The sequence below is a fragment of the Phocoena phocoena genome, chromosome 16, assembly GCF_963924675.1.
Source record: "Phocoena phocoena chromosome 16, mPhoPho1.1, whole genome shotgun sequence".
NCBI classification, from domain to species: Eukaryota; Metazoa; Chordata; class Mammalia; order Artiodactyla; family Phocoenidae; genus Phocoena; species Phocoena phocoena.
The window spans coordinates 61,830,498-61,851,780 of NC_089234.1; the positions used below are offsets into that span (position 1 = coordinate 61,830,498).

The 21,283-nt window shown below is 52.5% G+C and overlaps 1 protein-coding gene across 2 annotated transcripts in view; it reads right to left on the reverse strand.

The window, feature by feature from the left end:
• ADAMTS14 (ADAM metallopeptidase with thrombospondin type 1 motif 14) overlaps nt 1-21,283 on the reverse strand; it is a 91,853-nt gene that overhangs the window by 61,317 nt on the left and 9,253 nt on the right. For both annotated transcript variants that reach the window (XM_065893865.1, XM_065893864.1), the window contains exon 3: nt 5,783-5,939. In XM_065893865.1, the coding sequence (XP_065749937.1) occupies nt 5,783-5,939 (157 nt within the window). The remainder of the gene's footprint in view (nt 1-5,782; nt 5,940-21,283) is intronic.

Genomic DNA, 21,283 nt, shown 5'->3' on the forward strand with positions numbered 1-21,283 from the left:
TTGTGATGTTACCGTGGCCTATGCAGGGCATTTTAGGGACCCCTAGAGCATGCCCTGTGCCCCTCAAATCCCTCCCAATCACCGCCAGCAACTCCAAATTTCACCATCACAGCTTTGGCCTTTTGGATGAAAGCAAAATATTTACTTCTTTAACCAGCATTTATTAACTTGTATGATGTTATCTAGGAGTTGTTGAACTTTTTCTGTAAAGGATCAGATAGTAAATATTTTAGGTTTTGTGGGCCTTCCGGTCTCTGTCTCAGCTCTTCAATTCGACAGTTGGAGCATAAAAGCAGCTACAGACAATATGTAAACAAATGAGTCTATCTAGGTCCCAATAAAACTTTATTTACAAAAACAAGTGGTAGGCCACATTTGGCCCATGGACCTTAGTTTCTGACCCTTAATCTAATCCAATCCAATCCAGCCCTTACAACAACTCTGTCAGGTTATCGACTCCATTATACAGGCAAACAAACTAAGGTTCAAAGTAGTGTGTCCATGTCTGTCCGAATCTAAAGGCCTTGCTTTGAAACATACTGCTACCTAGAAAGGTAACACCTCAGGCAGTTATCAGTCATTTACACCATAGCCTGAATAAGGAATGGAGCAACATCTGTTGGGGCAGTGGAGTGAGGGTGCATGAGGACACCATAGGGAAAGCTATGAAAGCAGGACAGGAAGCTGGGGTCCCTCAAGAAAACTTCAACTGAACTTAATGACTTTCCTGCCATCCTACCCTGAAGCTCTGATACTTGTGCACTGATTTCTAAGACTATTCATTTATCCACTGTTATTTGAGAACCCCCACACCCCCAAGACTGGGCCAGGGGCTGAGGCTGTAAAGATGCCACCACTACAATCCCAGCATGTATCCAGAGGTGTGGCTGCAGGAGGGTCCCCACACTTCCTAGAAGGGTTGAGGGTGGGTGGGTGATGAAGGTAGGGTCCTGTCCTTGAGTCCCCCTGACAGATAAGACACCAGATGGTATCAATAGAGTAACGTCAAGGGCTATAGTAGGACTGACTAGGGCAGGCTTCCACACCGAGACCCACACCGGGACTGGGGAGCTGGGGAAGGCTTCTGGAGAAGGGCGTATCGGAACTGGCTGGCGGAGAGCAGGAGACAACCTGCTGTAGTGCGGGGAACACAGGGCCCCGAGCAGGGGGAGCTGCGCCTGCAGCATCTATTGTGAGTATAAGGAGACCCCTCCCACAGTGTGGGTGACCCTCAGGAATGAATCAACGGACACCCGAGTTCTGCCTCTAAGCCTCCATGCACATGGGTACTTCAGGGACTGAAATCGGATCACAGGGCAACAGGGAACCACAGGGCTCCATGTCACTGTTTCTGTTTTCCCTCTGGTGAGTAGTGCTATCGTGCAAAGGAAGGAAAGCACTAGATTTAAGAGTTGGGAAAATGGGGACTTCCCTGGTGGTCCAGTGGGTAAGACTCTGCGCTCCCAGTACAGGGGGCCCGGGTTCAGTCCCTGGTTGGGGAACTAGATCCTACATGCATGCCACAACTAAGAGCCCGCATGCCGGGCTTCCCTGGTGGCGCAGTGGTTAAGAATCCGCCTGCCAATGCAGGGGGCATGGGTTCGAGCTCTGGCCCGGGAAGATCCCACATGCCACAGAGAAACTAAGCCCGCGTGTCACAACTACTGAAGCCCACATGCCTAGAGCCCGTGCTCCGCAACAAGAGAAGCCACCGCAATGAGAAGCCCGCACACCGCAACGAAGAGTAGCCCCTGCTCGCTGCAACTAGAGAAAGCTCGCATGCAGCAATGAAGATCCAACGCAGCCATAAATAAATAAATAAATAAATTTAATGAAAAAAAAAAAGAGTTGGTAAAATGTATGGACACTGGCCTAGTGGAGAAACCAGAAATGGGCAGCCGGCCCTCTGAACAATGCAATGCACAGCCTGGTGAGCAGGGCTCAGGCTGGTGTCCACCCTCCCTGCCCCTGAGGCCAATGCCCAGGAGGGGAGAAGGAGGGGCAAGGGCTCTATCCACGGAGTGAGTACAATCATAACAGCCACTTCCAGCAGCAGTGCAAGTGAAACGGGGAACTTGACCCCTCACAGCTCTCCCTGCCAGGCCTGTCAAAGGGAAGCTCAGAGAGGTTGCCTGACTCATCTCAGGTCATATAGCAAGTTCATGGCAAAAGGCCAGAATGTAAACCCAGACCTGCCACTCCCCATTATCACACCCTAACCGGCACCCAGGTTTCTCTCTCAACAAAAACAGTAACGGGCATTGGGGAGGGCCTGCTGACATCAGCTATAGACCTTGGAGATGTTCCAGTCACACCCTCTTTTCTGGGTCATATATAGGGAATCCTCAAAGCGAGGAGAGGTGAGGCCAGCAGGTCACTGGGAACCTTCACTGAGCCCACCCAAGAAGCCCCATGAGAATGGAAAATGGTGCAGCTGCTTTGAAAACCAGTTTGGCAGTTCCCCCAAAAGTTAAACACAGTGTGGTCATAGGACCTAGCGATCCACTCTTAGGTGTATATGCAAAAGAATTGAAAACATATGTTCACACAAAACCTTGTATAAGAATGTTCATAGCAGCATTATCGTAATAGCCAAAAAATGGAAACAACCCAAATGTCCACCAACAGAAGAACAGATAAACAAAATGTGGTCTCTCCACGGGATGGACTATTACCCTGCCATAAAAAGGAGTAAAGTACTGATACGTGCTCCAGCACGGATGAACCCTACATGCTAAGTGAAAGAAGGCCAGTCACAAAGGCCACAGACTGTATGATTCCACATATAGGGGATGTCCAGAAGAGACAAATCTCTAGAGAGAGAAGATCGATTGGTGGTTGCCAGGGGGTTGAGGAGAGGAAAACGGGAGTGACAGCTAATTCATGGGTATCAGGTTTTTTATGGGAGTGATGGAAGTGTTCTAGAATTAGATAATGGTGATGGTCCCACAAAATTGTGAAGAGATATATACAGACTGCCAACAAACACATGAAAGAACGCTCAACATCATTAATCATTAGAGAAATGCAAATCCAAACTACAATGAGATATCATCTCACACCGGTCAGAATGGCTATCATCAAAAAATCTAGAAACAATAAATGCTGGAGAGGGTGTGGAGAAAAGCGAACACTCTTGCACTCTTGGTGGGAATGTAAATTGATACAGCCACTATGGAGAACAGTATGGAAGTTCCTTAAAAAACTACAAATAGAACTACCATATGACCCAGCAATCCCACTACTGGGCATATACCCTGAGAAAACCATAATTCAAAAAGAGTCATGTACCAAAATGTTCATTGCAGCTCTATTTACAATAGCCCGGAGATGGAAACAACCTAAGTGCCCATCATCGGATGAACGGATAAAGAAGATGTGGCACATATATACAATGGAATATTACTCAGCCATAAAAAGAAATGAAATTGAGCTATTTGTAATGAGGTGGATAGACCTAGAGTCTGTCATACAGAGTGAAGTAAGTCAGAAAGAAAAAGACAAATACCGTATGCTAACACATATATATGGAATTTAAGAAAAAAAAATGTCATGAAGAACCTAGGGGTAAGACAGGAATAAAGACGCAGACCTACTGGAGAATGGACTTGAGGATATGGGGAGGGGGAAGGGTGAGCTGTGACAGGGCGAGAGAGAGTCATGGACATATACACACTAACAAACGTAGTAAGGTAGACAGCTAGTGGGAAGCAGCCGCATGGCACAGGGAGATCAGCTCAGTGCTTTGTGACAGCCTGGAGGGGTGGGATAGGGAGGGTGGGAGGGAGGGAGACGCAAGAGGGAAGACATATGGGAACATATGTATATGTATAACTGATTCACTTTGTTATAAAGCAGAAACTAACACACCATTGTAAAGCAATTATACCCCAACAAAGATGTTAAAAAAAAACAAAAACAAAAAACAACAACAACAACAAAAGCCAAACTGAATTGTATATGTTAAAATGGATTTTCTCTCGATTAAAAAAAGCAGCAGCAGCCTTAAGCCCCAGCCTGGCCAGGGGACGAGCTGCCCTGGCGTCTGGCAGCCCCGGCCCCCAGCCGAGGAGCCAGAACTCTGGCAACAGGCACGTATGTCCTGTTGGCATCCAGGTCCCAGGGACCTGGACGGTGGGAAGTCGGCTACAGAGCAGGACTGAGGAAAGGACAGCATTAGGAGCATAGGAACGTCCAGGGCACAGCCTCCAAGGTCAAACCTCTCATCTTAACCGAGATGTTAAATGGAGACAGCCGCATCCAGAAACACTTCACAATCTGGGCTCAGATGCAATGCTGGCCTTAAATTAACAGTGAGTGAGTCACAAGTTTTCAAGAAAGTCCCCTATCACCCTTGTCTTTCTAAGGAAGGACCCACATGGGTCAAGGGCATGACACCACCCACAGGCCCACAGGAGGTTCAGCCTGACCCCCACCCTGAGCTCAGCGGTCTCGGCCTCCCAGCCAATGACCGAGGTGGTGGACTGTGTGGTCGGTTCCAGGCTCACAGCCCTGGAGTAGGAATTCCCCAAGGTCTCTCCCCATAAGGGAGGATTTATGGTCTTTTGATTCAGAACTGGCCTCAGATAAAATTGGAGCCCGAGGGAGACTTGTCATTCCTCCCAGCCATGGTGGTGGGAATGGTCACCACCTGCTCCTGAAACCCTCCCCAGCCCCCCCAGAGGCTCCGCCCAGTCCCTCAGCTCCCCCACCCCACCGCCGCCAGGTCTCCACCATCGCGACATAAGTGCAGCATCACTGTGAGCGACAGGGGGAGAGCAGCTGAGGCTTCAGAGGAGGATTATATGTGGGGACAACTGGTTTCCAGGCATTCCTTCACACTGGGCCCAACCCTGCCAGGGCCCAGGCAGGAGGGTGTGGTCACTCATGGCCAGATTCCACCCAGGGTCTCATGTCTTAGTGGCCAAAGGGACTTCGAGACAAGGCTCAGTCCGACTATGAAGTCGGCACGGGCCCAGGACCAGCACAGGTCGCATCCACTCCTTCATTCACTTAACCAAGTGTCCTGAGTAGGCGTGCAGGCCGGGGTGCAGGCTCTGGTGCTGGTCACTGGGGTGCAGAGACGCCCCTCGCAGGGCTCTCACCCTAACATGGCGGCAGTTACCTTAATAACAAGACCGTGATAAGAGCAACCATTCATCAAACACCTACTATGCGCTAAGCTCCATGCGGGGATTTCTATACACACTATAATACACACAGCCTTAGAGGTAACAATGATCGCCCCCACTTTACAGATTAGAAAAAGAGGCTCAGAGATGTTAAGTAACTTGTTGGGGTCACACAGTAGACAGTGGTGGAAGTAGGATTTTTAAATGGTCTGTTGGACACAGAGCTGACCCTGGTGGTCTGACCCCAGGCAGTCTCCCTACAAGTGCCCTAAGAACCTCCTTCCTGTGGTTCCCAGGGGCTGAGATGATTTTCAGCGCGGGGGGAAGAGCTAACTGCAGCCATTCCACCTTCTGCCTTGGCAGAGAAACAGCCTTGCAAAGCAGCTCTGAGCCCCTCAGAGACACTGGAGTCCCAAGGACTACAGTTCAGGGGACTCAAGTACCTTTCTGGCCGCCAACTCCAGCCTGTTATGGTAGCCCCTAAAGCCCAGTGGCATTTCTCTGCTGGTGCAAGAGGTCTACATGGCCCAGTCCCATTACACAGCTGAGAAGACTGAGGCCAGGAGTTGAGAAGTTCAGGCCAGAAGTTACCTAAAAACACCCCCGAGGTGTGGACGGAGGTAGAGCTGGGGGCCCCGCCCACAGCCTACCTTCATTGTGAAGGTCCCCGAGAGGCTCTGTCCACGCCTGCTGGACGACTTCCCGGCGGTACACCACGTGCATCCTCCCGCTGGCCTCCGTCTCCTGCTGCCCCCGCTCCAGGGGCTCAATGAAGTAGTCAGTGCTGTCTGTGCGGATGAGGCCCGCCTGAACCAGGGGCACAGCGAGCAGAAGGAAAGAGGGGGAGAGAGAAGAGATGTGAACACACGGCAGAACGGGTGAGTGTGTGCGACTACAAACGAGTGTGACTAAACGAGTACAGACTCTTCCTCTAGGGGCTTGGGGGGCCCTGGGATGCCAGCAGGGACATGGGAGGGGGTGTCAGGGGGCCAAGCACGGGCTCCCACGCCCATTGCAAGCAGAGCAGATCCACTTCCACTGTGTTGTACACTCACGGGGTTCCACGTAACGTTTCATTTAAACAAAGGGTTCCAGTGCTTAAAATGGCAGGTCACTGTCACAGGGACTAGGTACACACACCAAAGCACCGCAAAGTGCTATCACTATCCTGCAGATTTGCCTGTATCTACAGACAGACAAGAAGGGAAAGTCCTATCAGTAAAGGTTAATTATCCCTCCCTAAGGTGGGCACTGGACCCCAACTCCAGTACAAAGCGCTGTTATTTCAGATTTAAAGGATGTGCGCATACACACCAGGGAGGGCAGCTCGTGTCTGCTGACGATATAACGAGCCAGGACAGTGCCCCAGGAGTGTGCACTCTGTTTTTACTCTAATTTTTCGCCTGCATCAAAACGGGCCCTTAAAAAAAACAAAAATCAAGTGTTGGCCTTGGAAATGAAAACATAAAAATATAACCTTGGCCAAGCCCAGCCAACATGTTACTAGGTCCCAATGAAGGCAATATTCACAGGGGCCAATGAAACATATAACTGGATGTGTGTGAACAGACATGGTACAGGTCCCCTACCTACCACCCACACATCAGCTCTATAAAGCAGTAAGAGACATCCATCATGGTGCCTGGAAAATAGGAGGCAACCCTTTAAAAATATATACTTGTTGAATTCCTTCACTCATTCGACAAATACCTATGGAGTGCCTACGACATACCAGCCCTGCGCCAGACACTGGGGACGCAGCTGTGAACACAAAGCGCGGAATGAAGGAGGCATTTTTATACACCTTCCCCTCGCATAGGAGCTGCCTCTTTGTAAAGCAGCCACTTCTGTGCGCAACAAAATTCCACCAACTGTCCCACCTCAGCCTGTTCTGAGCTGGCTTCTTAGGGAACCCCCTTCAAGGCTTCCTGAGCACACAACAGCGAACTCCCAGCAGCAGCCCATCTTCTTCCTGTCCCTTCCTGCTGTGTCTCTCCATCAAACTGCAAACACCCTGTTGGATCAAATCCAGGATGGCCTTCTGCTCCAATCCGGAGGCCAAAAAACGTTCTAGGGAAAATAGCCAGCCTTACCCAAATACGTTTGGGGCTTCCCAAGGTAACCATTTGAACAGGCGACACTCAATTGTCTGCAAAAGTTCTGGTCTGCTTACTAAAATGACAACGTCAAACTCTATATTAAGCACACGTCCTTTCATTTAAAGCGCTTTCCCTTTTTTTTACTTTTGCACCTGCCATGTGCCCAGGGCAGGGAGAAACAGATAAATAAGGCCCAGCCTTCGGCTGTGAGTTGCTCATTGTCTGGATGGAGGGGCCCACAGAGGAGCAGAGGGTATCCAAATTGTTGGGCTTTGCGCACTGGCGGATATACCTGAGGGACAGGTATCCATCAGGCTCTCGGTTGTAAGGGGCAAAAATTCAACTTGAACCCCCTTGGACCAAAGGGGAGCGTGTTGGCCCCTGGACAAACCATGGCAGGTGCAGGCACTGGAAGCGAGGGGCCCAGTGCCCACGGCTCCCTCTCCACCCTCCTCATGGGCCGCTCTGCATCAGCTTCATTCTCCCGGACAAGGCTATGTTCTTAGAGGCACAGCTCTGCTCTGACACCACAGACAAGCAGGCTTTCCTTGCATAGTCTCATCTGGAACAGCCCAAGGGAGACTGTGGTTGGTCCGGCCTGAGTCACGTGGTCACTCTGGGACTGGCAGTCTCCGCTCGACCTCCACGGCCAGCGGCAGGGTAATCAGTACATCGGAAGAAGGGAGAAAATGACAGGGTAGCAAAAGAAACCTACGTGAGCTGGAAAGGGCACAGCAGGTAGGGGACACAGGCACAGGTGTGGAAGCAGGAACGGCAGTGTGGGACTGGGGAGGCATTCAGGCTCGTGGGCAGAGACTGAGCCAAACCTGCATAAGTGATGGGCCTCTTACCTGCAAAAGTGAGAGGCCCAAGTCGAAGGGCTTCTGCCACTGCGGACCCGCAGAGCCCGCCGAAGGAAGCCGTCTTCCAGGGTACACAGGGCTGCAGGATGGGAGGGCCCAGGGCATTCCAGCCAAAGCTACTGCAGCTCGGCTGCCAAGAGAGACTCTCTGCCAAGCCCCACGCCCATCCATCCCATCCCAACTTCTGTACCCCCGTCTGATACCCAAGGGCACTGTTGCCACCCCACCAAAACCCCCCCGGACCAAGCAAAGCAAGAGACCCTCACAGCACAAGTCAGACAACCTGTGCTTCATCCAGGCCAAACTCACACAAACCCAGGCTCACTGAGGGCTGTAGTTGCTCTGTTTCTCTCTACCCATCACAGCTCTGCAAACAGCCCGGCAGAGAAGAATTCTCCAGACCAGGGGGCAGGAGACTCCATCCAGCTACCGCCCCCCGCCCCCTACCCCTGACACTGGGTCACTTGATCACAGCCTACCCCGTTCTGGGACTTGGTTAACCCACTACACAGAAGGATTCTTCAGAATCTGGCATTCCCTGCCACATCACCCACTGGGTCCCTGTGGCCGCCAGACCTCAGTGCCTCATATGAGGGATGCAGGTTCCAGAATGATACGCACAGCATAGGGCTGGGCTGCAAGGTACTACCTTCCAGCCCACCCCTCCCTTTCAAGATGGCCATGCCTGCCCCAGTCTGAGGCTTCAATACCCTGACAACATCCCCAGTCAGGGCACCTCTGACATTTGCTGGGATGCCTCCAGTGACAGGGAGCTCCCCCTCTCAAGATATAACCTATTCTGGGTGGGGACACTCGTAATGGCTTACTGAGTTGAAACACACTTCTCTACATTCTGCCCTTTATGAACAGTCTTATTGCCACTGCTATTAATAACAGTACCTGCCACTTATATTTACACATCTTAATTCATCTTTACGACAACCCTATGAGATAGGCACTAATATTAGACTCATCTCGGGCTTCCCTGGTGGCGCAGTGGTTGAGAGTCCGCCTGCCGATGCAGGGGACACGGGTTCGTGCCACGGTCTGGGAAGATCCCACGTGCTGCGGGGCGGCTGGGCCCGTGAGCCGTGGCCGCTGGGCCTGCGTGTCCGGAGCCTGTGCTCCGCAACGGGAGAGGCCACAACAGTGAGAGGCCCGCGTACCGCAAAAAAAAAAAAAAAAAATTAGACTCATCTCATGGATGAGGAAACAGAGGTTCAGAATGGTTAAGTAACTTGCCCAGAGTCACCCAGCAAGTAAGGGATAGGACTAGAACAACAGCCCAGCTCTGTGTGGCTGTTTGACCTAAGCTCTGTTACCTCAGGCCGCTCGGGCCCTGCTCCTGCCCTGGGGGCCCACTTGGAGCATTCTTTCGTAGTCCCGACTGCAAGTCCCTGGGCCTCTGGTCTGGCCTTGCAGAGCAAGCAGGATATTCATTTCCCACCTCTGGACGAAAACATTCGATGGAAGCCAGTCCACCTGCCACCACTGACGTGAGGATGAGGAGAAACTTCAGCACACAGCCTTAGGGGGAGCAGACCCCTCCCGCCGCCTGGTGACCACCCTCCACACACACACCAGCTCTCCTCTACCAGCCATGGAAGCCCTGGGATTCCTGGGACTGGACTAGCCCCCATACCCTCAGCCCTCTCCCCAGGGAAGAGTTAAAGGAACCCCTATTTTTCCACCCAGTGAACTGTTTAGGGCAAAGACCCAAGCCCTGTCATATGCAAGGGCTAGGAAATAAGTTTCAAACCTCTTTGTAACTGCAGATCCCACCAGCCCCACCTCCACCCCACCCCCTCACTGACATCCAGATCAGAACCTCCCTAGTGATCACCCTCATCTATTTAGGGCATCATGTCCAGGCCTTGGCAGTTCTGGGCCACCTCTGGGCTCCCTCTTGGCCTCCGAGACCCTCCTCCTGGAGAAGGGATGGCAAGGCAGGCCCGGCCACCAGATCAGGAGGCGGCCTGGGCCAGTTCCTCCCCGCGGCCCTCCGTTTCCCCGTCTGCACCAGGAGAGGTTTGGCCCGCGCTCCCCTCCAGCGCTGCCCTGGCCAGGAAACCAGGCACCGCTCAGGGCAGACAGCCTGGCAACGGGAACCTTCTGGCTCTCTGCCTCCTCACCAAATTACTCCCGTCTCTCAATTTATGAGATGTTTATATTTCCGACAAGTGGTGGCTAATTTTAAGCACTAAAATCAAATCAAATTTCTGTATAAGAAATCAAGAAAGGGGGAGAAACTAAGTTCTGGTGGAATGGAAAATAAATGTCAGCTGTATCTGTTTTCACCCATAACTTATTCTTCTGGAAACAGTAGATAAGTAGGAAATATATTCCAGAAAGATCCTTCGTGCAATAAAAATGACAACAAATAGCTGTTTATATCCAATTGAGCCACATACTATATAGGCCTTCGGGCAATTTCTCCAAATGGAAACCCAGCAGAGGGCAAGCCTGGCCCCCTCAGCCCTGCTCTAGACCCTTTAATACGGCTGCTCCTGAGGACTCTTTCCTGGAAGGTGTGTGGCTGAGGGAGGGGCCTGTTTGAATTTTCCAACACGGCTGTGACACTGTTCTGGTTGCAAAGGTGACAGCTTCTTCTGCGTCTTCATCCAGAGGCCCTCAGGCCGTGCTAGCTAAGGTCTTCCAGTCCAGCTTCCCCTCAGGAAAAAACCCCAAACCCAGAGTGTAATTCCAGAGCACCTGAAGGAGACGGGTGACGACAGCGTAGGTGACTTGCTGCCTTAGAAATCACCTGTGTCCCGCCGTGGGTCATAACTGAAGAGCTCAGTTGGTTACCGGCAGCTGTCTATCATCAGGGTGAGGTCCCAAATATTTCAGCAGATAACTGAAGTCATACTATTTTGAAATTCGTATGTATGTGGGAATGTGTATATATAAACATGTTTATTCTAAAACTGCATGTACTTGCACGTAAACTGGGAGGCACAGGTAAAACGAGCCAACAAACAGATCTCCAGGGAGGCCAGAGATCGAGATCCCAAAGGACACCTTGGACAGTGCACAAGTCCAGACTTGGACAAGGACAGGGGTCCATCTGTGCTGAGTCAGGTGCAGAGACAACGAGCAAGGACCCAGCCCGGGTCTGGGAAAGGGGAATCCCGAGCCCCCTTGCTGCCCCCTCAGATTGGCCAACCTTTGTCAAATGCCCAGAAGGAGGGCCCATTTCGAGATGGCGGCTGCAGTGGAGCCAGCTGAGGTGTGGGCCAGGTCTCCCCTTCCTTCTCCTTCCAAGGCCGGCCTATGTGGGGCCTCCCCAGCAGGGAAAGAAGCAGAGCAGGCCACCCCCAACCCTACCATCCTGCCACCTCCCAAGGAGAGTGCATTCTCGGGCCCGAACTTGTTCTGGAAATTCCATTACGAGGGTTTGACTGCCAGCTGTGCTGTCTCAGGTTCTAGGCTTCCAGCAAATTCAGATGGAAACTGTTCCACTGGAGGAAACAAAAGTAAACCCAGCAAGTGGAGGCTGGGTGATGCACACCCTGGGAATGGCATGAGAATCAGAAGTGGCTTCCACTAGGCTCGCCCCCAACAGCGCCACCTACTTCTATCCCCAGCCACTGCCAGCCAGGCCGCCTCCGAGATCACATCACCTGCTACAACCTCAGAAACCTTGACTGCGGGTGTCTCCTTCTCTCCCCGCACCATCCTGCTCACCTAACTCTAGCACGCTGGTTCCAGCTACAATTAAACTTCATCAAGACCTCCAACACATGGCCCCACCACTCCACCACTGTCAATCCCCCCTCCAAGTCCTCACTTCTCCCCTCACCACCTTGGACTTCTCGATCCAGACACATAATAGTTCTTGTGCAAACACCCATAACTCTCTCCTGCCTTTCCCTCCATCCTGCTCTCCCAGAGAAGCCTCTGCCCTGGTTCAACCCAAGCCGCCACCCACTCCACGTCTGCACACTGATGGAGAAAACGCACACGGTGCCCACTGGTCTCCCTTGGAATCAGTGTCCAGAGCTCTCCTGTGAGCACAATGCAGGCAGGGGACTCTGCAGCACTGCCCTGTTACACCTGTGTTCCCGTTTTCCCATTGGCTTGGACATCTAACACTGGTCCCGCCCCCACCCTCTCCTGTTTTCAAGGAGAAAACAGACACCGTCAGGCAGGGCTCTCCCACCACCACATGAGCTCCCATAGCCGTGCCCCGTGCTCAGGACCACCCCCTTCTCACCGCCTCAAGACTTAACTCCTGCAATTAGCATCCCTCTTTCTGGCATCACCAGGCCCTCCCTCTCTCCTGATTCAGTCTCGTTGACATGTATTGATAAGTGTACTTGAGGATCTCCCATCTGTGAAATTCCCTCCCAGCCCTGTCCAGCTACTGCCAGGGTCTCTGCTTCCCTCCACAGCAGAAAGAGTTGTCCACACTCACCGCCTGCACCTCCATGCCTCGCCTCTATCCACACCACAGGGGCTTCTAGAACCACCACTTCCTGGAAACTGCTCTCATCACAGTCACCTGGGACCTCATGTGGCCAGAGCCAGAAATCACTTCTTTATCCTGGTCTCGCTCAGCTCCTCCAGCCACACAGTCATGCTCCCTGGGGATTTCTCCTAATCCTGTGGGGATTATGTATTTGCAGGTAACTCCAAAATTACATCCTCAGCTCTGACCCCTCCCGAAATTTCATGTAAGACTGTCCAACAGTCTCCCTGATAGAGACCCTGGGCTTCCGCTGGGCACCGCAAACTTTAAAGCAGACCTACTCCTCCTCCCCATGCCTCCCCCATCTCAGCAAATGACACTATCTTTTCCCCAGTTACTCAAGCCAAAAACCAAGGGGAGGGGTGGGCCCAGGGATTAGGTTTTTTTCAAGTCCTTCCACCTCCCCAGTGGTTCTGTTAAGTCAATTCAACTGAAAGACACACCCAACATAACCTGCAGGGACCAGACCCTCTGTGGGATCATCCTGGGCCATTGCCTCTGATGCACGACGAACGTGAGGTGGCCAGTGCTACCCCACACGCCCCCATAGCCTGAGACCATCGTTCCCTCTCTCAGTAGGTCTTTATGAAGCATCTACTGCGTGCTGGGCTTGGGGGCGGGGGGTGGGTGCAAAAAGATATGAAACCAGCCTCTGCTCTCCTAGTGAGGGACTTGCGTCTAATATAGGTAAAGAACTCTTACTGCTCACTAAGAAGAAGACAACCCAATTTAAAAATGGGGAAAGAACCTGAGTAAACATTTCTCCAGGGAAGATATACAAATGGCCAATAAGCACATGAAAAGGTGCTCAACATCATTAGTCATTAGGGAAATGCAAATCAAAACCACAATGAGATACCCCTCATACCCACAAGGATGGCTAGAATCAAAAAGTCAGACACTAACAAGCGTTGACAGGGATGTGGAGAAGTTGGAACCCTCATACATTGCTGGTGGGAATGTAAAATGATGCAGCTACTTAGGAAAACAGTCTGGCAGTTCCACAAAATATTAAACAGAGTTTCCATATGAGCCAGCAATTCCACTTGGTATAAACTCAAGAGAAATGAAAACATAAGTCTACATAAAAACCTTTACACAAATGTTCACTGCAGCATTACTGACAGCAGCCAAGAAGTGGAAACAACCCAAATGCCCATCGGCAGATGAACAGATCAACAAAATGTGGTGTATCCATATAATGGAATGTTATTTAGCCATAAAAAAGAAAGAAATGCTGAAAAATACTACAACATAGGTGAATCTTGAAAACATTATGCTAAGTGAAAGAAGCCAGTCACTAAAGGCCACATATTATACAATTCCATTCATTTGAAACTCTAGAATAGGGCAATATATAGAGACAGAAGATAGATTAGTGGTTGCCGGGGGCTGGAGTAATGGATCCCAGCTGGGGGTGGCGAGAGAGGGTGGAGAGAGGGGGCGGCGATAGCTAAAGGACACAGAGCTTCTTTCTGAGATAGTGAAAATGTTCTAAAATTGAACATGGTGATAATTACACAATTCTGGGCATATAATAAAAATCCACTGAATCGTACACTCTAAATGGGTGACTTACACGGTATGTGAATCTCAATAAAGCTGTTAGATGACACACACACAGGGAGATAAGCACGGAGATGACACATATGCACAGGAACAAGAGACACACATGCACCCAGATGACACACAAAGGGATGACACACACACACAGACAACACACATGCACTCAGACGACACACATGCATGAGGTGCACAGGCTGCCCGCTACCATGGAAGCGTGAGTCAGCACGGCTGGGATGAAAGCCTGCGGACGCTGAGATTCCACATAATTCAAACCTGATGTGGAAGCCCCAAGCCACAGGAGCTCTGCTGGTGGCTGGGCTGCCAAGGCGTGGGCCCAAGCCAAGGAGAGTCTGAAAGCTGATTCATGCCGAGCTGCAGCCTTGGGGACAGGCAGGAGGAAGGAGCCCTCGGAGGATGGAGCCGAGAACCGCCAGGTTTGTCCTCAAAGGGCAACGCACACCCCACACGGGCGCAGCAGAAATCCCAGAAGGCCCTGAGGCTCAGATGAAGCACGGGAAGAGGAGAGCCTCCACCAGCTGGAGGCAGTTACCCTGGATGAATGCTTACTGGCTCCGCCCACTTCCCAGGGTCATGACCTCTGCAGGCCTCACACCCTGGGAGGTGCTGGGTGAAAGGCTACTGGGGCCTTGGTGGGCCCAGCCCATTTGTAGCAAAGATCCTTCTCCCCTGCATCCTTAAGGGGAAAAGTCCTTACCAAGAAAAGACTGATTCACAGGAATTGTAAATGTGAGACAGAACATGGGCAAACCAAAGGCTGGTGGAAATGCACCACCTGGGTGTGAACTTGTAGGCAATTTCCTTCTCTTTAAACATTTAGGTGTTTTCTAACTTTTCTATGATTCCCCTATCTGAAAAGGAAACCTGATTCTGCACAGCATGTCTGCCTGCTACAATGAGCAAGAAAAAATTGTATAACAATGACTTTAAAACAAAGTTTAAAAGAAGGAAACAAACCCAGTGTAACCCTCCTTTTCTGTCATCCAACCTCCCTGCAAAGCGATGCAGCGGCTACACTTGGGAGTGAAATACCTGGGGCTCTGTCCCAGCCTGGACCCTTCCCAGCTGGGTGACACTCTCCAAGCCTCAGTTTCCATGCCTGAAACGAAATGAAATGATGTAATGAAGGGGACATGCCCCCTGCTGAGCCCTGGCCCACAGCAGGTGTGTGGCCTTTTCCTTTCTTTCCTTCTTCGGACTGGCTCTCCTGGTCCCCCAACTTTTCCGTCAAACACAAATTAGACTTTTCCAGGAGGCTACAGCAGTGGGTCTTACCCCTAGATGTCCATTAGGGTCACCTGGGGAATCTGCAGACCGACTGACGCCCAGGCCACACCCCCAGACAAATGAATCACATCTAGGGAGATGGGGCAGTGGTGGGGCAGTGGTGGGGCGGTGGGTGGGTGGGGGAGCGGCAAGCATCAGCATTGTCTCAAAGCTGCCCAGGTGATTCTCACGTGCACCCAGGGCTAGGAACCCCTGGTCTCAATTCTAGAAGCTCCCAAATGGTGTAATGGTACTAAATGGAATGTTTAAGTGATCATCCATGTTTCACAAACACAGCAGTATCAGCATCAGGTGTCCGACCAGAATCAGTCGGTCATAATACAGGAAGCGGGCAAGAAAGACAGACAGGGGACAAGAGGACACTGAGTACACACCCGGACCAAGGGGGGGTGGGGAAGGGGAGTCCAGACAGGCCGGGTGACTGCCCCCCTCTTACACTGTGCGCATCTCCCCGGGCTGAGCACGACCAAGGATCACCTGGACCACACGTGAGTTGTGCCTTAGGTGCTATCTTAGAACCTAGCCACCGCCTGCCCTTAAGGTGCCACTCCACTGCGAGTGAAGCGTAATTCGCCAAAATTGCCCTGAGCTGGGTGGGTCCGAGAGGTGGGGAGGGAGGCTGTGATCTACGGGCGGCCAGTGGCCAGTCAATGTTGTCACAGCCCTCCCAGCTGGGAGCCCACAGTGCAGAGAGTGAGGACGTTAACAGCGACATCTCTACGTTGCCCCTGCTGCTGCAGGCGGCGACAGAGTCTGTCCTCTGGCTCTGCGGGGAATAGAGCTGCTTAGATCTTCCTGCAGCTCTGCTTCAGGCTTGGCAAATGTTCTTACAGGAAGGGTGCTTGCTTTTCACGACACCCCTCCCTGCCCAGTGGCAGGGGTCCTGGCCCAGCGGCAGGGCGGGGCCTCACATGCAGGTGCTGAGAGAGTCCCCCTGTGCCGCAAGCCCCCACCCTGGAGCCCAGCCAGAGTCAAGGGCAGACCTTGCCAGGCTGGCAGCCACCATTAATTTCCATTCCCTACGCCCAGGAGCCAAGTGGCTCTGAGGCTTCCCCCCTCAGTCACCACCACGGACCGCCCACCAAGCTTGGGCTGGGAGCTCCACCTGGCTCCCTGCTTGGCGCAAAGTCCTGGCAGCAGCGGAGGCTTCAAGACAAGGAGACAGGAAGCAGCCCTCAAACGCCAGGAGGCGGTGTAGCTGCCAGGCCCCGGGCTGGGGAATGGTTCCCCGCCTCTAGGCCTGAACCCTACAGCTCAGAAGCAAGCCAGAGGACAGTGGGGTGGCTCCAGGAAAGGGTGCGGCCGGTCCTACCTGCAGTGGAGGGCTGGCCCCCAGCAGGTCACTTGTCCCAGCCAGGGCTCCCCTCTGATCCATCCTGACATCAGCCTGCCCTTCCAGCCCAGCTCACATGTCACCCCATCACCGCCCCCTCCTCCACGTCCCCAGTGGTTCTGGCGGGTGCTCTGTCCCGCCCACATATGTCTGTCTGTCCCTCTTCCAGATGCGAGCTTCTCCACAAGAGGACAAGTACCGATCCACAACACAGGACCAACTTCGGAACAAGGCACCTTCGGCCAACATCCTCAGGTCCAAGCCTCCAGAATGAACCCCCTTGGGCATACCACCCTTAATGAGAGTCCTCTCCCACAAAACACGCTGTGGCTTAGGGGACAGCCTCGGGACTGTGAATTATGAGGTGAGAAAATATAAGCACTCAACGAGGCCTCTTTGGGCTGGAGGAGCTAATTCAGAGTGTGGGCTCCTGCCAACCTCAAGGGGCGGAAATTAACTTCTGCTGTGGGGCGGGGTGGCCTGGGGGGACGAATGTTTTCTGGACAGATCAAAGGTATAAATATTTGGCTGGCTTAAAAGCAAAAACTGACAAAGGGCTTCAAGCAAGCGTTGGGAACAGGGTTTGCATTCAGACCTACCAGGTCCTAACAAACACTCCCACATTCAGAGGTTTCTCTAAAAGGGCCTGATCTACTGCCCCCTCAGCCATGTTATGGAAAGAAGAAGAAAAGGAGAGTGCAGGGTTTTAATGTTCCATGTCAAGTGATGTGTGCATAACGGCAACCCACTGCCCTGCGAAATTCTGAAAATGGATAAAACAGCGGCAATGGCGACTTGGAGCTGAGATGCACCAGGAGGTTTCGTTTGAGCTTCAAATCCTGCTCACTGGGAGGTTGGCATTTGTTTTCTCTGAACAGGTCTCCCAGTCTTCAGGAGGACAACGACACGCAGAAGTTGAGCTGTCCACCCTTGCAAGGGAAGCCTCGTAAACACCTCCACTCGGCACCCAGGCCCAAGGACTCCCAGGACGCCCCCCACGAGGCAACTGATGGACCAATCCCTTCAGTGTTTGCGCTCTGAAGTCGTTGCCATGGCCACCGAGGCCCTGGCCGTTACAGGGTTTAGGACCTCGAGGAACGATTCCCGTCTACTAACTCAGGAGAAGCTGTGTGGGATTGTGGGGGGAGCACGGGACTGGGAGTCAGGGACCTGGACCCCACTGGCCCTGACAGTCGCCCACTGCGTGACCCTGGGTGAGTCTTTTCCCTTCCCTGAGCCTCAGCTTCCTTGTCTGGAAAAGTGAGAAGGGGACCGAGAGGCCCCCAAAGCCTCTTCCAGTCAGAGCTGAGTTAGGGTGAACTTTGGCAGTGATGCTGAGCTGAGATTCACTGCCGGAGGTGTTCATAACAGGAGGGTTATTTGTGCTGATACGGAGCTCCCTGGAGCTGCCAGGGATGAGGCAGCCTCTACAAATATTACTGCTACTGTTCTTCTTGTTGTTGTTCTTGTTGTTTCTAAGGCTTTATAGGCAGGAAAAGGCCCACATGCTGAAAACAGAAGGCCGGGCCTGGCGGATGATTTGGGAACTTTCCACTGCAGGGTCCGGGGAATGCGGAAATTCCCCAGGTCCTCACCAAAAGCCCAGCCCTGGGCCTGGACCGCAGTGAGGCTGGAAGGCAGGTGGAAGGCAAGCACAGCCCCCACCCCACTCACCAGCCCACGGAGCAGCCCAGAGGTCACCCTCCCTCCAGCCAGCCCGAAGATGCCAGGGAAGTAAAATAAAACCAGCCCCTAGACCAGCCCTCCCTGGAATGGGAGGCCGGCTCTGCACGGAAGGAGCGGCAGTGAGGTGATGTCTGGCTTCTATTCCATATCATAAATAAGTTATTAACCCAGAGCAGACAGCAAGGCACAACCGTGGGGAAACTAGGGAAGTGAAACTGCAAGATCAGACCGCCTCGAAGACTGGAAAACCACCCAGGATCCAGACCCTGGGCCACTCAGACAGAGGACCTGCTGGGATGGGGCCTTCTGGGAAGCAAGAGCACTAGAATGGGCGTCCAGGGGTCTGGAAACAAACCCACTGTGGAACCTGCCTCAGTTTCTATGTTTATTCCAAGAGATCAACAATAATAACAGCAAATGCTACCATTCATTGTTCTGGACCCTGTGGCGGCACTTGTAAGTGCCTGATTTCTAATCAACAAAACTACAAGGTAGGAACACCCACTTTACAGATACAGAAACTGAGGCTCAGAGAGGTCGAGCCACTTGCCTAGGGTCAGTGTGGGAGAACGATTGCAAAGATGGCTGCAACAATGCCTCCTGTCTCTGCTCCCATGCCTCTTTGAAATGAGGTAGGGTCCATTCCTCCACTCTTGGAAAATCTAGTCTGGCCTTGTGGCTTGCTTTGACCAACAGAATGCACAGAAGCAACATTATGCAACTTCCAAGACTAGAAGATCTTCCTTACGAGGTCTTGCAGCTTCCACTTTTACCCTCTTGGAATGCTACCCTGAGACTGCCATGAAAGAAGCCGGTCTTACCTACTGGAGGATGTGAGGCCACAGACAGGAGAACTGAGGCTGCCTAGCCAACAGCCAGCGCCAATGCCGGATGTGTGAATGAGGTCAGCCTGGACCTTCCAGCCTCGCCAGCTGTCCGGGAAGCAACCGGCAGAGGAATCACCCAGCCAACCAACAGAATTGTGGAAAGAATATGCCGTTGTTTCAAGGTCAGCGGTTTTAGGCTGGTCTGTCTCACAGCTGTGGATAACTGATACAGTCACTCAGTTTCCCCACACTGCCTATCTCCCCAGGAAAACCTGTGCTCCCGCCTCCTGGGATTTGGTTGGGGTCAAGTCACCACATGCTGACTGCTGCCCATGCCTGCAGCCCCCAGACCACAGCCCCACAAGCAGGAAGTGACCACGGGAGACATACTCTATGAAGTGTAAGAAAGGCTGCAGGACACTTTCTACCTAAAGACCCACAGTCACCCTGATGTGGCAGGTCAGAAGCTCCCTTTCTCTCTAAAAAGACAATTTCTTGTTTTTGTTATAGAAACATAAATTCTACAAAGGACTGAGGGCTTCTCAGGGAACTGTGTTACCTGAATAGCAAACGTGATGAAGCAGGTTGCACCCTCGCAGAGGATGCGAGCTCTGGAGACAGAAACTCGCCGGTAAACGGCACACTGAGGGCAGGAAAGCAAACAGTCTCGCCTCACCCACTGGCTCAGGCCCACGGGGCATGGGTGCCTGGAGCACACACGGGGACACGCACTCAGGGGCAGCGTGCACAGTTGACCTGCAGGGCTTGCCGGGCGTGCAGGAGGCCAAGTGGCACTGCGAGTGCCACGTGTCATCCATCGCTGGCCTAGGAGCAGACAGACAGCCACAGAGAGGAGGACAGGCCTGCTGTCCCTCCCCATCTGACAGAGGTGAGAAGATGCCAACATGAGCTTTATGCCGCCTCTGAAAGGGAGCCCGCCACGTTCCCTCTCCCGGTCTGTCAGCTCACTCAACCTCCACTGAGGGCCTGCCCTGTGGCAGGTGCCGGGGTCACAGAGACACACAGATGACTAAGCTCAGACCCCGCCCTTTGAGAGCCCAGTGGGAATGTCCCAGGGGAAGAATGTAGACGGGGGTGAGAAGCAAGTTGCAGCCTGAGAAAACAATGAACAAGCCTGGAGGAGGTTGGGAGGAATGGTCTCTGCCTGCCCAGCTAAAGGCCCAGAGACCCCTCTGGGGTTGTAAAGCAGGAAACTGGGGTACTCTTGACTTCCTCTCCTCTTCTTTCCTGCGCCCATCCCCTCAGACCCGGTGGACTCAACCAATAAATCCACACCATTTAATAGCGACGGCTGAAGCATATCGGGTACTGTGCTAATAAAGCCCTTTGCACATATGACAACTCTTATGAAGTGACTAATATTATCCCCACTTTGCAGATGAGGAAACTGAAGCACAGAGAGGCTTAGTAATTGCCCAAGGCCACACAGCATGAAAAAGCCAAGGCTGGGATTTCAACCCAGGCAGTCTGGTTGCAGGGGTCATGCTCTCATCCCCTGCACTGCTCACTGGCAAGCTGAGGCCTCCAGCTAAGAGCCCTGCTGCATTGGGCCCACATACTGTCTTAAAAAATAGAACACTTTGCTTAAAAATCCATATTTCTGATTTCTCTCTTAAAATTCTCAAATGTGATACCAGATAGGCACTCCCTTTAAACAGGAATTTGCCGCTGTCCCACCTCTCCCCTAGTACCTGGCCCTCTTCCCTTGCGCTAATCCCTGCTCCTAGAGGCAGCTGAAGTCCCGACCTCCTGTGTACCGCGAACCCAGCCCTGTGCTAGGCATGCAGAGAAATGCAAACATTTAAGACAGTTCCTGACTTCTGGGAACTGGGTGGCCAAGATGGGGGATGCCTCAAGCAGAGGGAAGGGAAGGCACCGTGGGAGGTGTGAACAGCATGAGCAAAGGCATGGGCTCCAAAGTGAGGTGCAAACACACCAGGCTGGCTGGGGAGGGTGAGGGTCTGCAGGGCAGGATCCACC